At 34.1% G+C, this 17,755-nt stretch overlaps 2 protein-coding genes across 2 annotated transcripts; both read left to right on the forward strand.

Annotated features, from left to right (window-relative positions):
• The first annotated feature begins 2,416 nt into the window (after positions 1 to 2,416).
• On the forward strand, positions 2,417 to 5,741 carry LOC123556895 (uncharacterized). The gene is made up of 4 exons (XM_045347960.2): positions 2,417 to 2,610; positions 3,292 to 3,454; positions 4,665 to 4,740; positions 5,482 to 5,741. Exons 1-4 carry the CDS (start codon positions 2,483 to 2,485, stop codon positions 5,661 to 5,663), a joined length of 549 nt encoding a protein of 182 aa, XP_045203895.2. The 5' UTR covers positions 2,417 to 2,482; the 3' UTR covers positions 5,664 to 5,741.
• Positions 5,742 to 8,686: 2,945 nt separating this feature from the next.
• LOC123556894 (cystein proteinase inhibitor protein salarin-like) lies at positions 8,687 to 10,156 on the forward strand. The gene is made up of 4 exons (XM_053544531.1): positions 8,687 to 8,835; positions 9,445 to 9,512; positions 9,778 to 9,846; positions 10,015 to 10,156. The coding sequence occupies exons 1-4, from the start codon at positions 8,812 to 8,814 to the stop codon at positions 10,154 to 10,156; spliced, it is 303 nt and encodes a 100-aa protein (XP_053400506.1). The 5' UTR covers positions 8,687 to 8,811.
• The last annotated feature ends 7,599 nt before the right edge of the window (positions 10,157 to 17,755 follow it).

The raw sequence follows: 17,755 nt of genomic DNA on the forward strand, positions 1-17,755 counted from the left end.
GGAAGTCAAATACAAATTTACAGGTGATTGTTATCGTCTGAAATATTTTCGAACGCCTTGGGTTATCGCTATGGTCTACATATGTACATATCAACGCTACAGAATATATATGTACCTTCAGTTTTTCGTTAAAATTACTTCCCAAGGAGGTAATTAGCATTTCATTAGTATAGCACAATTACTTTGCATCTAATTTTCACTTTGAGATACTGCACTGGCGGAGTAAAAAATACATGACAACAACACAAAATATGATGTTATAGTTTACACATACTGTCAGGTCCAATGTGGCATTCGCCACAGACCTGATAATAATTATGATGGCTATACCTATTAAATTTCTAAAATGGACAGGTCAGTCATTCAGTTTGGACAGCACCACTTATTTTTTAATGGGGTGTTCATTGAAATTTTACTGACTGAATAGCGAACAGTGCAAACTATGATCATCATGCAAGGCTTGCAATGGCCGCAAAGGCAAAATCACTTGCCGCCAGTAGACTAAAGGTTAAGACCCACCTGATAAATATATGTTAATGGGGTGTTTAAACAAAGTTTACTATAACGATAGCCGCTAATATTTTAAGTACAAACTACATACTTCTCACTCAACTCATTTTCTAATGATATCGCCCTGAGAGCATTAATATTAGCGGAGGATTCCTGGTTGTGTCAATCCACAAAATTAAATTCTTACTTTTTTTTTTCACAAAATCATGAAATTAAATGAAAGGAAGGTAATTGAATCAACTTTAATAGGAAAGCAACTGGTTTCGGGTATGAACAGCGTTTTTCGATCCTAGAGGTGACTACACCTACACAATTCAGGGGTGTTGAAACAATACATTGTACATGTTGTACGAGTACATACGTGTTCCTCCATTACCAGATGACATTACCTGATATTGCAGACATATGAATCGACAGGCCATGTGTTTTATCCCTTGGCGAGGCGTATGTACTCCGTGACGATTTGACAGAGGGTATGAAATTTTCGCCTCTTCCACCTCTAATCATGTGGAGAAGTTCCAACAGGTACTTGGTTGGGTACACTGGTTGCCTAAAATAATTAGAAAAAAAAAACAACAACAAAAAAAAACCGGTTAAAAACTGTGCCAAACCTAGAACAAACAAAACCTGAAACACAGCCTCAGAGTCACGCATTAGCAAAGTAGTCCCACAAACATCTATCAAGTATATATTAATTTATGTGAAATTTAGATAGAGGGGGAGGAAGTGGTAAAATGGTGTGTGTGTGGTGGTGGTGTGATGTTGAAGGAGGTGGGGGGGGGGGGGGGGGGGGGGGGTTTGAAGGGGAAAGAAGAACAAGGAGGAAAAAACAAAGGGAATGTTACGTTCCTTAATACCAGTCACACTACAACGTAAACCATAAAAGCACAGACACTCATGTAACAAAATAAAACACACAACCATACACAACTGAATAAAGCTACAGTCACACATACGGATATGTCCGTGCGTTGAGGTACGGTGCGGATAGGATTAGTCTGTGGGTGTATAACTACGGAGCAGTACGTCTTAGTACGGGAAAAATGGTGAGAAAAAGGAAACAAACAAAACAATACAGGACGCGAATAAGTACGGATAGGTACGAGGTACTACGTTGAATTACGTTTTACTGCGCCTTGGAACTTGCCCAGCGCACGGACGGGTCTGCGGTAAACTACGTTGAACTACGCTTAAGTATGAGCAGCCTCGGATAGCTACGTTCAGCTACCGCGAGGTACGTAACAGCACGGATAACTACGTTTAAGTACGTTTAACTACGGATGAATAAGTTCCAGCCATGTTGGACTTAAGTCACGCTCAAGTGGCTACGGTTCGCTCAAACTTTTGTGCATGTTCAAAAGTTGGAGAAACTGGCAAGTTTGGAATAAGTTTTGAATACGTTTTGACCACGTTTTGGTACGGATTAATACGAATGACTACTCTGAGGTACGGCTCAGGTACGGATCGATACGGATTACTACGTTTCTGTCCGTAGTTAGACGCAGCTATCCGCGCCGTATGTGTGACTGGGGTATAACATAGAAAACTAAAGCTTAATGAGTATAACTATGTAACTTACAACTGTTAATAGTTAGAATGGAAAACGCCCAAGAGTGGTCGGACGTATAGTTGCACCTTCTGAGTTTCATGTTGTGAAAAATGTTTTTTTTTTTATAAAGAACGCTGGATTCGAATGCGTGAGATATTTTTATGGAATAATTACAATCTATGAAAAGGGACCTACTCCAAAGAAGTCATTGGTGTTTCACCGAAATGATCATTGTTTCCCCTCTTGAACCTCCGCAGGTGCAAGTCCGACCCCCTTGATTTAGAAGATATTAGGTCAAACAGGTTATTATCTTTAACCATTGTATTATCAAATTTATCACATGAGATTGTTGTTCATATCTTTAAACACCTGACACTCACACTTATATAGTCTCGTCATATACAACGTTTAAACTGTGCAAAAATGCTAAAGTTTTGTTCTCTTATTATACTGTCTGTGTTGACATACAAAGTATATGCTGATGTAAAGTCATGCACGTTTACCGATACAAAAGCAGGGAAAACATATGATTTTTCTTCTTTAATCAGCCCGTAAGTATGTCACGTTTTATTATATAACAATATTTTACACTTTTAAATATACTTCAATGCAAAGATTTCTATTAAACGGACGTTCAAGAACAATTCTACACTGAATAAAGGTATTCCAGTACAAATACAAAGATTTCTAATAAACTGACATTTTTGAATATTTTCACACAATAACGATATTGCAGTACAAAGATTTTTAATAAACGACTGTATTAAATCCTGTTTGTTAAATAGAATTAAAATTAACTTGCTAAATGCCCCTCTTATACCTTTTTTTCATACGTGGAGCGATACATGTGTGACTCTTTATATATTCGGAATATGCGAATGCTAGATTATTTTCATTGAATAAACTGCAACATTTACCATTCATTTTTGACATTTTTTGAGAAATATTGTTGTTTATTACAAGATTGGATTCAGTTTTTTTTCTGGATTTTATGCATGTATAGCAGTCGCAAACTCACGTGCAAATGGAAAAGGAAGTAAATGTCAAACTAATGTGAATGCCGTTTAGAATGCGGCATATGGCATTGGATATTTGAATGTCGTCTAAACAAAATGACATTCACATTGGCCCGGGAACAGTGTGAATGTCGTTTCTTTGTGTTGTACATAGTCTTTTTTTTTTTAATTTTCCGGCACTATGCTAAAATATTTTGAACAAATCTTTTTACACAGGGCAGGTTACTATAAATTTAGTCAACAGATATGGAGTGTTAATGGGTTCAGCTTAGACTCTTTAGTGGCTGACACACAAGTCAATGTGACATTCTATCTTCAAGTGTGTAGGAACATCGTGATCCCTCCAACGGGCTGCACTGACGTTGGCGCAATATACGCTGTAAGTATTAAATACTGTCATGATTAATTAAAACATTTGTTTGTATGTGACCGTATATCCGATAATAACGAAGATGAAATATGAGAGTATGTAACATGATTATTTTTGCTCGAAATCATAACAAGAATAAAATCCGAAGTCAGTACTAGGGTTCTACTTTAAAAAGATATGACGGTCTAAAATTACACTTGCTTTTTTTTTAAATTTGATTTAAATTGGCCGAAAAAGCGTACTTTAAAATCTTAAATGCTTGATAAAAGAATCACATGTGTTTCCTATAGCTCACCTTTCAGTTTTGTTCTATTTTTGCTTACAAACCTGACAGCAAGCTTGTGTATGCGCAGTTAGTCGCCGGTGACTATATTTTATAAGCTCTCTAAACAGGTTACATATTAAACTTGGCTGAAAAACACATTACAAGCATTATTCACAAATATGATTATTTTATCACGAAATAAACATTTATATGTAAAAAGTAATTAGAGTAATTCTGACAACCATGAATCGTAGTAATACAAAGCTTTGGTTTTCAACTTCAACGCTTTAACTAGGAAAATTTAAAAGAAATATTTTCAGGGAAAAGGTTTTTATCAATCTAGTTTTCTTCAAAATTAATTGCTCCTACAACGTAATTGTTGATTAATTTTTTGATAAAATAACAGGTAAGTGTAAAGTATTCATGCGATGCTTGAATCGCGAGCAGTTATACCTAATATCGCATTTCCTTCTTTATACAGACATAATACTTTAGAGTATTTCAATGATATGGCACAACGTTAGCCGGTCCGTATATACAAGTAACATGTCTAATTACTAAATAATTACAAAATGTTGAGATTTTACGTTTATTTAACTAAGGCGTGTCACGAATATGAGTGCGTTTGTATAAACTGTTGAAAAGGAGTGATATTCCCTTTACTTTGTTATGAATGCAATGTTCGCTTCTACTTTGTATTACATAAAGTATCTGATGTGCTCATTATACCCATCATGAAAGATAATCTGTTAGATATTAATATCAGTTGGCCCTTGTTTATGTCAATCTTCCTTAGACAATAGTTATACTGACGCTTCTTCATTTAGAAATCAAATTCAGTGGTTTGTAAAGAGAAAGTCTTTATTCTTTATAAACTTGTAATCGGCGACTTTTGTGCACAGCATAAAGCTTCAACACCTACTTATAAGTAATGTATACTTTTACGGATTTCAGGTTACTCCCGATGGAAAATGCCAGTCGTGGGGAAATGCTAATGTGTCTGTCTTCGACCCCAACCCATATCAAGATGGTATGCATTATATGTACAATATTTAGAAAAAGATCTTAAATATCTGGCATAATAAAATTACAGATTTACTGACAAATATATGTATAAAATCTGTTTATATAGACTGCCATAGATTTGTTTTTAATTTACTGCCTAAATTTAGGTTACAAATTAAACTGGTGACTTTTAGAAGAGCCATGTTATCTCTGTTTAGAGATTGCGATTGAACAGGTTTGAGCACAGCTTTAACTTAAGGTCTTTTGCAATCATGGAGCACATTCAGTTTTATTGTAGTAGAATTCTGCTTAAGCAGATGCTAGGGGGTGTGAGGGGTGTTGCACATTTGTCCATTTCATTAACCCTCATGCAAATGCTCGATCAACCGGCGTTTTATGCTTCATAGATTTTATTAGCCATAAAAACAGCAGTCTCTAAGTGCCGTGTGGCGGCTGTAAAATGTATCATCCATCAAACTCAATGTTGTTATATTTTCCTGTTCTGGGGGATGACCGGTACGTTCAGTGTACTGTTATAGACTTCCGACTAAGCAATTGCTAGAGGACGCAAGGGGCGTTGCACGTTTAATTACCACGGATCAAATCAAACCGAGTCTGCTTTTACTTTGCTTGGCTATCTTCAATGCTTCAAACGAATCTTTTCGCAGGTCTTACTTTTTCGCTGTAACAAAAGACTATTCAATGTAAACTTATGTTGGAATACCTTTACAATTACCTGATATTTCTTTGATTCTATCTATTCCAGGTGTGAATCTGAAGATGTACCATGGTACCGCGATTGACCATCTCTCAAACAATGCTGGTACTATCTACTTTGTGTGTAATCAAGACAAAAAGAATATGAGGGCCGACATGCCAACGTTCGAGCACGTGAAGGCTGCCATCAACCAAGCTCATTTTAAAATATTTACTAAGCTGGCTTGTTGATTGTTTTTGTTGAAAATGGAATATACATTATAATGTTGTTATTGATGATGCTAATAGAATAAAAGTTGTACAAACGTTTTTGAGTAGTTCTTTATATCTTATCATAGTTTTGTACTATTTATTTGTTGGAATTAACGTCGCACCGACACAATTATTGGTCATATGGCGACTTTCCAGCTTTGATGGTGGAGTAAGACCCCAGGTGCCCCTCCATGCATTATTTCATCACGAGCGGGCACCTGGGTAGAACCAACGACCTTCCGTAAGCCAGCTGGATGGCTTCCTCACATGAAGAATTCAACGCCCCGAGTGAGGCTCGAATCAACATCGATGGGTGGCAAGTGATATGAAGCCAGCGGCCTTACCCACTCGGCCACGGAGGCCCCTAGTTTTGTACTAAGTTCAAGTAGCTGGTTCTATGGAAAATGTTCTTTGAAATTATGTGAGAGGACTGGAGTTTGATTAGAGACATGCATCAAGTTGGTATTTAAAGGGATTATATGAAAGTTACATGCAGACCAAAATACTTATTTTTATGATGTGCGTGCTTGAGTTCTCTCTTTTATCATGATGGTAAAATTTTCTTGCGATCGCGGTATTTCCTTTTGTTGGTTTTACGAAAACATGTATGTGCATTTTGATTGACGCCTGATAGGCCTTTGTTTAAAAGTCTTTGTATGTAGGGATAAAGCATGTTGTTTTCAGCAGAGTCTTGATTGTTTAGTGCCTGGGAACACGAGTGAGTCTTCAGATGCTGTAACAGGAAACCAACATCATTTAATGCTATTATGGTATAAAACGTATGAAAAGCTAAATAAAATGATTATTGTGCCGATAATCGTTCATTTCCTCCCATTCAAATTTAATAGACGCCTGCGTTACTCTTATTCTTACAACGTGCATATATAACACGCATTTACACTCCAGTTAAACTTCAAATGACAATAAAGACAGTTTAAAGTTAAAGTTTTTGATTATAAACTGTAAGATATATTTCAATGACAAAATAAAAGGTGAAAAGATGGTTTCATCAATGATATTGCTTTCAAACAATCCATTGAATCATATTTGAATTTCCAAAAAAAAAATTACAAAATTTATAACTGTAATTCTGTGAAAAATGTAATATAAATTGCTTTTCAGTAATATATGTTGAATTTACTGTTTTTAATAACATGTTAATAAATTATTTACAATACAATGCATCAAACTGTCATGAATTTAATGCGTACTTTATTCATGGAAACTTTGACATCGCGTTATTAAGCAGTTGTGCGGCAACAAGAAGCAGATTTTAATCATTTTGTATTGAAAATACACAGTTTAAAAATATCAAATATGAAAAAGAAAAACATGCACTGAAAACTTTGCTTTCATGACAAACCGTTTGTTCTTATCATCATATAATTAAACGCGATTTATTTAAGCGAACACAAAGAGGTCAAATTTGAAATAAAAGTCTATTTTAACTTTAGAAAATAAGGGGCCTTTATAGTAACATAAAAGACTACCGCTCTTTTATTTTTACTAATACATCGCTTATACAAATCACCCGAAGCGATCCAATTTAAGACGGCAATGCCGTTGAGTTGCTATAACCACCGAAGAGCACCCGAAAGTGTATAAATTCGCAAGTAACTGAGTGTATCATTTATCTATATATTTATTTTATTGGGTTTAACATCGCACCGACACAATTTATGTCATATGGCGACTTTCCAGCTTTGATGGCGGAGGAAGACCCCAGGTGCCCCTCCATGCATTATTTCATTACGAGCGGGCATCTGGGTAGAACCATCGACCTTCCGTAAGCCAGCTGGATGGCTTCCTCACATGAAGAATATTTAACAAAGTTATATGTAATGTACAAATAAACGCTTATGTAATACATATTAGAAAGATACATTTATAATTGTATACTACTGATTAAGTAATTGAAACAGAACAAAATTATGGCATCAGAATTTACTACAATTTGCCGTTTTTCAATGTATATGTAACGACGGGCAGTTCACCTTACCAGTGTTCCTAGATTCTGTACCAGTACAAACCTGTTTTCCCAAAGTAACTAACAATCACAGGTGGACAACAAATGATTTCAGACACAATGTCCTTTACCAAACGCCACGGAGAGCATACGCCCCGCATGGAGATCGAACTCATGATCCCGCGATTCTTAGATCTGCGCTCTCCCTGCGGGCCTTTAGCCTATACAATTTAAGCGTTTGATTTAAGCGTTAGTTTGTTTGGTTTGGGTTAATAGCCGTTTTTCAACAGTATTTCAGTTATTTAACGACGATCAATCAATCGAACTAATGTTTGTGAATTTTGTATCAGTTCAAACCTGTTCTCCGCAAGTAACTGCCAACTTCCCACATGAATCTGAGCTTTCAGACAAAATGTCTTTTATCAATCGTCACGGAGAATATATGCCTCGCTCAGGGCTCCAACTCATGACCCCAAAATCCGTAGATCTGCGCTCTCCCTATTGAGCTAAGCGGGCGAGCTTGATTTAAGCGTTTGATTTCTTAAATAAAGAAGTCGGTGCTTCAATATTTCTGTCCACTATAGCAAATTGTTTTTAAAAAGAAGCGTTACTATAGACAGTTTAGCGAAGTGTAAATATTGTACAGATTTCGCTGGCTGATTGTTGAATTTGAAATGTGAAATATACGACATCGCTCTAGCTCGTAGACATTTTACAACACATTGTTCCCATTTGTAAATGCCCGGCCCCATTACTACACCAATGAGAAAAACCCACACTGAGCCGGGTTTGTTCAGTTGGTAGAGCATCTGACTTGCAAGCAGTGGGTCATGGGTTTGAGTTTTACTCTGGACAGATACTTTTCTCATAAGAATTCTAGTAAGAATACAACTGCACTATAGCTTGGCAAATTATCCTTTATTTGCAAATGTCTATATTTGCATGCCACTATTAGCAAACAAAGTACTTATTTGACATGCTGATATCAGTTTTAACATGTCATATGTCTATGTCCTATATTTATATCAGTACTCATATGAACAGATAGATATACTGATAATATCACATGTTGTTAGCATTGATAATATATGTGCAATTTATCTCTCGTTCATATTTTTGCGAAGTAATTCTGTTCTATTATATATTTTATTCAGGAAGGAAATGATGACGATAATAGGTAGAAAGGTAATACCCATTAGTGTTTTTAAGTTATATATTCTCAGAGAAAACTTCACATGTTAAGGGTATCGTTCCATTTTATTAAAATATATATTCATGGTATTTGTACAATTTGGATCAATGCTATTTATGCTTGAAAATTTAATAATGACTGAATTTATAGACTCATTTGATTTTTTAGTAATTACTTTTGTTTTGTAGTTAAGTGAACTACCATTATACTAACCTCTGTATCAACGTTTCATTTTCTTTTAGACGATGATGAGCATAAGTGTAAGACAACGCTTTTACAGATATACAATTATTCAGTAATTTTTCAAAGAAGTTTTATATATTATATGGAATCGCACACACGGGTATCATTGAAGGTTCCTTGTGCACCGCCGTATGAACACATCTATGGATGTTTCTAAATTGCTTTTGGTACTCGTAACATGTGTAATTGTTGAGTTCTGCTCAACCCGGGACTAGAGGGCGTGGACGGTAGCATGCATTTCCACTACCATCCATGAACAGGCTCAATCAAACCGAGCCTACAACATTTTCATTTTTGTCGTGTTGAGCACCCTGTGGAGTGACCACTATTTTTATTTTATATCGTCCCCCTTATTTCAGACTATCTGCCTCTGTGTGCTCGGAATTCTTCTTCATGATGTTCTGTCAAAGCCGTTGTCAACAGACAGGTATATATATCGTTTAACATTACTTATATGTTTTCAAAAATCAGTTTGACTTGAAATATCCAAGTTCCCGTTTAAACTGTCTTAATTTTAGTTTGATTTATTTTCAAAGTAGGTTTTTAAATTTGTGTGACGAGCTACAACCTTTAAGCACTTTACAGCGGACCTTTAAGATATTTCTGTCAAAATTAGAAGACATAACTTGTAACAATGTCAAAATTAGATTTCCGTACCACACGGACACTATGACTTTCTTATTTTATTTCAGTGACAGTTTCCTAAATTACATGAAAGAATACGACAAAGCATATTATTCATCGGAAGAGTTCGACAAAAGGTAGGTTTATAGAATCAATTCTATACGGGAACCTATGTTAAACATGGGTATCATTAACATTCCATAAACCATACAGTCATTTGTTTGTATGAAAGCGAAGAAAGGGAGATAAATAGAACATTATGCTTGTGTGCATGATTTTGATACTCGCGTTTCTTTTCTATTTAGATTCCAGATTTGGCAGCAGAATGTTGATTTGATCAATCAACACAATAAGGAGTTCTCCATGGGTCTTCATTCATACACAATGGGTATCAACCAGTTTGCTGATATGGTAGGTCTCGGCGCTGTAGTGTCTTGTCAGCTATAAATTTTGTGTTAAATAATTTTATACCAAATTCTTTAAGATAAAGAAAATCAAAAGAGGTTCATAATGTATGTATGGATAATCCTCTTATGCAACTTTTAAATTAACTCTACATGGATTAACTAATGCAAAAATTACCGTAGACTCATACTCGTGTCATAAGTTTTCGTTACGTATAATTGAACTGTGCTTTATTAGATACTTTTTATCTGTTTGATGTAAACTAATAAATGTTCTAAATTCGAAAAAAAAGGTTTTAGCCAATTATCAAAATTACATATATTTGGCAACATTTCTTCTTCGAAAAATGTTTCTTTTTAGTATTGGACTCATAATGAAGATCAGCAATTTCCGCGCGATTAGGTATTTTTGTGATATTCTTGCATTCTTCGGCTTTATCTCATACATAAATGTATCTCATACGAGGATAAAACGTTCGGTACTAGTCGGAGAATACCGGAGAGGAGTGGGGGAATACCCGAGTTTGCAACAGTGATTTCATAATGGGGGGCTTTTGTTGCCCCATAATAAGGGGGTTAATACCTTAAAGTGTAATAGATTTTAAACTAATGTTTTTTACTTCAGCAAAGGGAAAAGTATCGAAAAATGTTGATTACGTTTGAACCTAACAGGGTTTTCCTAATACTCAAGTTTTTGTAGTATTGAAGTTGAAAAAACCCTTTCCCCTAAAAGTTTTTGAGGAAGGCGGGAAGGTTAGGGCACTGAATTTGGGAAAATAGGAAATGTGTGCTGCAGCAAGAGGGAATTTTGAATGATCAAGCAACCACATTCATTTGAAGAATTTGCTTTCAAGCCGGGGTTTGTGCTTTTTTTAAAACTTTTCAAAGATTATTTCTTTAAGACCCGTTAAGCTGTCCCTTACTTCGGCTTTTTTCCCTTTTAGTAGGAAAAATTTTGGTAAAACAGGGTTTGTAAAGTATGTTTCACATTTTTCGGTTTTATATTTTTCCCTTTTTCTAGTTTTTGGGGACAATCTTAATCAAAAGATATGCCAAATTACAGAAATGGTTTTTAAAGTGCAAATTCGTAAATTTCCGCATGAATTAGTAAAAAATTTTTTCAAAAAATGTTTTTTTCATTTTGTGAAAGAGGGGTAATGTTTTCCTTTCATTTTATAAAGGGCAAAATTTAATACCCCTCCGCTAGGGGCAGGGTTTGCGGTTTTGTATATTTTGGTACTCTCAGAACGGGACTAAATGAAACCCTCCCTTTTATTCCCTTTGGCCCTCTTCTTCGCCCCAAAAAATGATCTAAATTTTTTTTTAAACCCAAAATGAAAGGGTAAAGTGTGGTAGTTTTGGGGCCATACGGGCGACAGGGGGGTTTTGAGGGGCAACATTAAAAAGAAAACGGGTGTGCTGTAGTTTGGTCAGAAAAAATTCAGGGAACTGCCCCGGGAAAAAACAGGGGGTTTTAAACAGTATATTTTTTGTAAAATAAAAGAAATTTACAATAAAAGGGAAAACCCGTCGTTTTGTAGTTTTTTTTAGGGAATAAAACTTTGCCCCTGTGAAGCCCGGGATCTAAAAAAAAACAATGTTACTTCATACCAAAAAATAAAAGACTTTTACGACCCCCCGTTTACTTTTCATTTTTTCTCCTACGGGTCAGACCCACAGAAAAATTTTTTTGACTGAAATTTGTCTAGATGCCCAATATCGACTGTTTTTTTGGGGAAAAGATAAAAAAATTTGGGTAATTTCAAAACATAACCAGGGTTTTATAATTTTTTTATTTTCGAAATTTGACTTTTTGCCCCCGCAGGGATTGTTATGACAAATCTAAGTGAATGTATCAAGTTTTGTTCTTAATAGTATAACCTGCAGAATTTTATCCATTTTGAATATAAACTAAAGTCTTGCAGAAGACTTTTGACGACATTTGAACAAAAGTGCATGTGCTTTTTGAAAACACCCCTTTAATTTAAGCCAAAAAATTAGGGTGTTTATTTTTTCTATTATTCATTTTTGATTTTGTAAGTATATATTTTTATTTTTGGGTGAATATTTTGGGTTTAAAAAGGTTTTGTGGGGGAGGTTTAAATGGCCCTATATTCAAATATGTGAAAGAGAATGGCGGCATTTGACAGGGGGCCCTTTATACCCTTATAATCGGACCAACCGGGGGTATGCCAAAGTTTTGGAGGGGAAATATTTTATAAATAATAAGAAAACCAAAATAAAAATGTTTTAAAATTTTAGTTATCCCAGAAAAGTGAGGAAAATTTAATAAGGGGTAACTTAAAAGAAATATTTTTTACACTTTGAGTTGATATCATTGAGGGAAAAGTTTTTCATTAAAAAATTAAACCGTGAAATAATCTTTCGATTTAAAAAAAAGTTTTGAATAAATGACACATAAAAGTCGTAAAAAGGGAACTTAGTATCCCTTTTATCTGGGACCAGGAATAAAAGCGATCCCGGGAAAGTCAAAACCGGGGGGGAAAAATTTGACAGGATTTTTTGATTTCCCAAAAGGGCCAATGAAAAAGCTCTCCCCAAGAAGCAGTAGCATTTGTTGGCCCTTTTTGGGGCCTTTGATGTGAAAATCCCGGGAATTTCCCAAAAGCAAAAAAACATCATTGCAGTTTTGCAACTTTTATCGAAATTCAAAAGTAAAATGTTTACCCCCTTTCTTTGCAATTTTAATGTAACACGAAACTTCAAAAAAAGCTATATTTGTTTTTTTTTTGCAATGAAAATAGCCTTAAAATTTGAAAAAAAAAAGGGTTTAGGTATGTTTTCCCATTTCTGCGTTTTTTTTTATAACCGAAATTTAAAAAAATTTTACAAAACATTGGTTTTCGATCTTTTAAAATCAAAATTTCCAAGAATAAAACGTTTTCCCCAACATTTCTAGATCTGGAAAAAAAAAGGGAGTGATTTCCCAAAAGTTAATTCTAACACCCGTTTTAAAATCAGTATAAAAATTTTAGATCAATCTAAATCCCTTAAATTTAAGGAAATTAAATTTATATTTTCATAAAAATAAATGGGTTTTATTTATAAGCTATTGATATGTTGCTTTGTTTTTTTTAAAATGCCATTATGGGAGGGGGATAAAAAATTTTCTTTTTCGATACCATTTTTCCGGGCCCTAAGAAAAATTTTGTGGGAACGGGTTAAAAAGAAAACTGGTTTTCATGAATTTTCAACGTTTTTTTAAATTTTTATAAATAGGTTTTCACTTTAAAAGAGCGGAGTATATGATGACAGAAAGGGAATCGTCTGAACGCGTAGACACGCCTTGTCATGTTGGCTACGGGGGTGAAAAGGGAAAAAAAGGAATACTATAACTGAAAAAAATGGGGTATGTTTGTTAAAAACTTTTTGTTGAAAAATGTGAAAAAAAATTTCCCTCCCCAGTGAATAAAAATTAAAACATTCCAAAACCCATTTATCAAAATTTGAAAATATTGATTTTAAAATTAAGGTTTACAGAAGCAAACCCAGTTTTAAGGAGGTATGAAAACGGCATTTTTTTTTAAAAGGGGGGTTTGTTTTCTTTAAACTTGAATTTTTGAACTTAATTTTGAGCTTGGTGAAAAAATTTTAAAAAGGGGGAAGGACACCTATTTTTTTTTTTTCAGCGGGGGAAACAAACTGGGGCGAAAAGGGATAAAAAAAAAATGGGGGCAAAACCCAAAAACAACCAAGGGGAAATTTGCTACCACAGTAGTTATCCAACAATTAAACTTTGGGGGTTCGAGGGCTTTTTTTCGTTTATCCTGTTTAAAGTACAACTGATGATAGCAAGCCGTCTTCCCCCAAAACTAGAAGACTATGAATTATTTTTCATTTTCAGAAAAAAGTTAGTTCTTATAAAATCAAACTGTTCAAAGGGTAATTGTCAATAAACACATTTAAAACTAAGTTCAAAAAAAATTTTTATTTATATTGTGAAAAGCAAAAAAATACTTTTTTTTGAAGTAACCTTTAAGGGCATAAAAAACATATTTTTTCAACATATTTAAGTGAATTAGAACAGTTACGGTTTAAAGAAAAAATTCTACACCGATATGGTTAAATTAATTGTTAAAAATTAAAAACTGTTTTTTGACGTAAATTTTCTTTTTGAAATAATTTTTTCTTTGTTGAAATTTTTCTTGTGGGATTCGTAAATTTTTTTTTAATTTTACAAATAACCCCTTGTTTTTAAAGGGCTTTCCCTAAACACTTTTTCCCTCTCTACTGTAGCTTTCTTTTCAATGGTTCTTGGAAGCTAAGTATTTCTTTCAAGGTATTTTAAAATATTACAGCCTGAAAAAGAAATAGGACATATATTATACGATTTTTTGTTTTTTTTGCTCCGAAAATAAAAAAAATAATTTCAAGGTGGTTTTAAAAATTTTTTATTACGCTGTTTAAAAAATGCGAAAACAAATTAAAAGGAAGACATTAAAAAGGGTGAAAAGGGATAAAGAGTTGCGGGCATTTTTTAAGTTATCTCGGATACATATTTCTTCTTGGGCCTAATATAACTGTTTGATGTGTGGGGGGCCGTTTTTAAAATCCCCCCCCGACTTCACTCAGGGTTGTTTTTTCTAGTCCTTCGGGAATTGATTTCAACTAAAGTAATTTTAAGATTGAATTTCTGCCCAAACGGTTTTTAGGGGGCCGTGGGCAGGGGTTTCATTTTTTCCCCCACTGCTCCCTGAACAGATCAATCAAACCCAGTCTGCCCAAATTTTTTAGTTTTAATTTTCCCGCTACTTCCGAGGGATTACTTTCCGGATTATTTTTATTTAAATTACACGGGCGAAAAAAGGTTTTCGACCCGGGTAACAAGATTATAAAAAAATTTTGTTTTTTTTTGAGGGCCCCGTGGCATCTTAACTTCGGACAGTGTTGCAGGCACTTCAATTTTCAGAACCCCAAAATTGATTTCAAGAAAGTTGTATTTTTTCAAAACGGGGGCTTTTGGGTTTTTTTACTTTTTTAGTGGTTTTAATGACATGTTTTACCACTTTTTGTGGTTTCATCAATGTCTTTTGTTTGTTTTTTTAAAGGGGGGCCCCCTTTCCAAAAAAGGCCCCAATTTCAAAAAAATCCTAATGTCGGAAAAATTTTGCCCGGCGAAAAGTTTTTTTACCCGTTTGGTAAATTTCTGATATTTTTTTCATTTTTAATGAAAATAGGTTTTCAATTGTTTATAATTAGCAGATTAAAAATACTAAAGGGCTGCCTGTTCCCCAAAACAAAAATTTACCCCTTTTCCGAACGTTTTATCCCGTATCCCCGTAACCCGACAGATTTCCTCTTTTTTAAAAAAATAGCCCCAACCGATTTTTTAAAGGCACTAGGAAACCCTGGTTTGCTTATGTAAAAACCCAGCCCGCGGTCAGAATTTGTGTTACTTTCATCCCTAATGGCCGAAATGTGGGTTTTTTTTTTAAAGCAATATCCGTTGTGATTTATAAGGGAAAAATATTTGAGCAATAAGTTTAAAAAAGTCTATACACAAGTAACGTTTAATTTCCCCCTCATTTGGGAAAAAACGCCCCTTTTTAAAATGACCATTTTCCCTGTCAGGAAGTTAAACTTTAAAGTTTATTTGGCCCTTTAATTTTCAACTCCCGGAATTGGTAAACACTAAAAAAAACTTCTCTTTTCAAACCCCCAACCCAAAAGTCATGGGGTTTGTTATTTAATTTTTTAACTCGACCTCCCATTTTGTGAGGGGGAATTGATAGCCACCAAAATATTTTTCTTTAAAAGCAAATAAATGTGCATTTTAGCAATTTTAAAATAAAAATTTTAAGGGACCAAAAAGTGCCCCCGGTTCGAGGATAGGGTTTTTTAAAATTTAAAAAAACCTTCTTTCCCCAAGGTTTTTCGTCCTTTTCAGAGATTAGAAAGCTTTGATTTTCAATTTGAACTGTATGTCGGGTATAGGACATTAAAAATGGCATTTCTTTTAATAGAAACGGATTATTTGGGAATGGGGTTTCCTGGACCTATGGTTTTTAAAATATAAATTTTATGTTTTCTGTTTTTTTACTTTGTATTTTTTTTTGAAGAGTCCCGTAAATAAAAAAAATGCTTCAATTATATTTATAGAGGCGGGGAAGGGTGTTGCAGGCTTTTTTAATTTCCTTTAAGGGGAAATTTTTAAACCACGGTTTTTTTTATTTTTCCTTTGGTTTTCGTTGATCCTCCCATTTTGGGTTTTTTACAGATTTCAAAAGGGCGAGGGCAACAGCATTTTGGGATACTCATCAAGAAAGGGCTGAGCCCCGTGGATTAAAAATTTTTTGCAAAAAATTAAAAAAATGGGGTTTCAAAAAAAACATGTGTTAGTACCCTTTTTAAATATATTATCAGCATTTTTAATCGCTTATAGTACGATATCATCAATTTAAAATAAAAAAATTTCAGATATTGAAGTGCTAGTTCTACAATCGTTGCAAAAAAGGTGGGGGAAAAATTTAAAACTTTTACAAAATAAAAAATAAATAACAGTTTTAAAAAAATTTATTAACACGTATTAAGTAAATCAACAATCAAAAAAATAAATTTGGCCCAGCGACATAATTCGACTCAGTTCTCTAAGCGTTTAGTAACGATTAATACCAAATAGTCTACTTTGCCACATTGTATAATTATTCATTAAAACCAATTAATACAGTGGTTTCTGCACGTTACTTAAAGCGCGCATTTTTTCCCCAAAAGTGTTTCGCGTGGGAAGGGGTTTTACAGCTACTGTCGTTGTGGTTTACACTATATCTACCCAAAAAAACAATGATTTTTATGTTTTAAATTTGACATTTTAGTCGAAAAAGATATGCAAATTGAATGTATAGAGAAAGAATATTTTTTCCCAAAAAAATTAAAATAAAAAAAAATTAATTTAAATATGACCGCAGTTAAGTATAAATCAGTGAAAAATAAGGCCCAAATACAGAGTAATCCCCAAATAAAACGAAGTCTTTATTTGATTAACGGTTTATTTTAAAGTAATACAATATACATTTTTTTCTCATATTTTTTTTTGATTTTAATTTGAAAACACTTTTGGGGAGTAGACAAGGGTTTATAATTTTTAAACACAACATGTAAAAATAATTAGCTTTGGGTTTTTTATTACGTTTGGGAAAAAAAAGTCTTTTAACCCTTAGGCATTAGAAAGCTCATGTTGTCGTCCTTCCTTTTCACATCAAGGTCAAAATAAGATGTTTGATTTATTTGAATTGAAGTATGCATATAATGAATTACAATTAAGAACTTGAATTTTCAATGCTGCAATGCTTTTGTTATGATCGCTTATTAGTATATTATTGAACGCATTTAAAAAATTAGTACTACAATTACACAGTCAAACCTGTGCTAAAAATGACCTCTGGATAAAGACCATCACGGAAATCCTTTTACTGTAAATCATTATTTTAACCACAAATAGTGTAAATTTACCTCTGTTTAGAGGCAACATATCTTTTTTCCTAAATTGTGGGGCCTCCGTGGTCGAGTGGTTAAGGCCGCTGACTTCAATGCACTTGCCCCTCATCGATGTTGGTTCGTGCCTTACTCGGATCGTTGAATTCTTCATGTGAGGAAGCCATCCAGCTGGCTTACGGAAGGTCGA

The sequence above is a fragment of the Mercenaria mercenaria genome, chromosome 5 (genome assembly GCF_021730395.1).
Source record: "Mercenaria mercenaria strain notata chromosome 5, MADL_Memer_1, whole genome shotgun sequence".
NCBI classification, from domain to species: Eukaryota; Metazoa; Mollusca; class Bivalvia; order Venerida; family Veneridae; genus Mercenaria; species Mercenaria mercenaria.

What these genes read in the sequence shown, in the direction of transcription:
- LOC123556894 (XM_053544531.1), top strand. Translation starts at nt 8,812, where the DNA reads ATGATGACGATAATAGGTAGAAAG. An exon ending in TGACGATAATAGGTAGAAAG is followed by an intron (nt 8,836 to 9,444) that starts GTAATACCCATT and finishes CCCTTATTTCAG; the next exon opens with ACTATCTGCCTCTGTGTGCT. An exon ending in TCGGAAGAGTTCGACAAAAG is followed by an intron (nt 9,847 to 10,014) that starts GTAGGTTTATAG and finishes TTTTCTATTTAG; the next exon opens with ATTCCAGATTTGGCAGCAGA.
- LOC123556895 (XM_045347960.2), top strand. Translation starts at nt 2,483, where the DNA reads ATGCTAAAGTTTTGTTCTCTTATTATACTGTCTGTGTTGACATACAAA. An exon ending in TTTTCTTCTTTAATCAGCCC is followed by an intron (nt 2,611 to 3,291) that starts GTAAGTATGTCA and finishes CTTTTTACACAG; the next exon opens with GGCAGGTTACTATAAATTTA. An exon ending in CCCCAACCCATATCAAGATG is followed by an intron (nt 4,741 to 5,481) that starts GTATGCATTATA and finishes TATCTATTCCAG; the next exon opens with GTGTGAATCTGAAGATGTAC.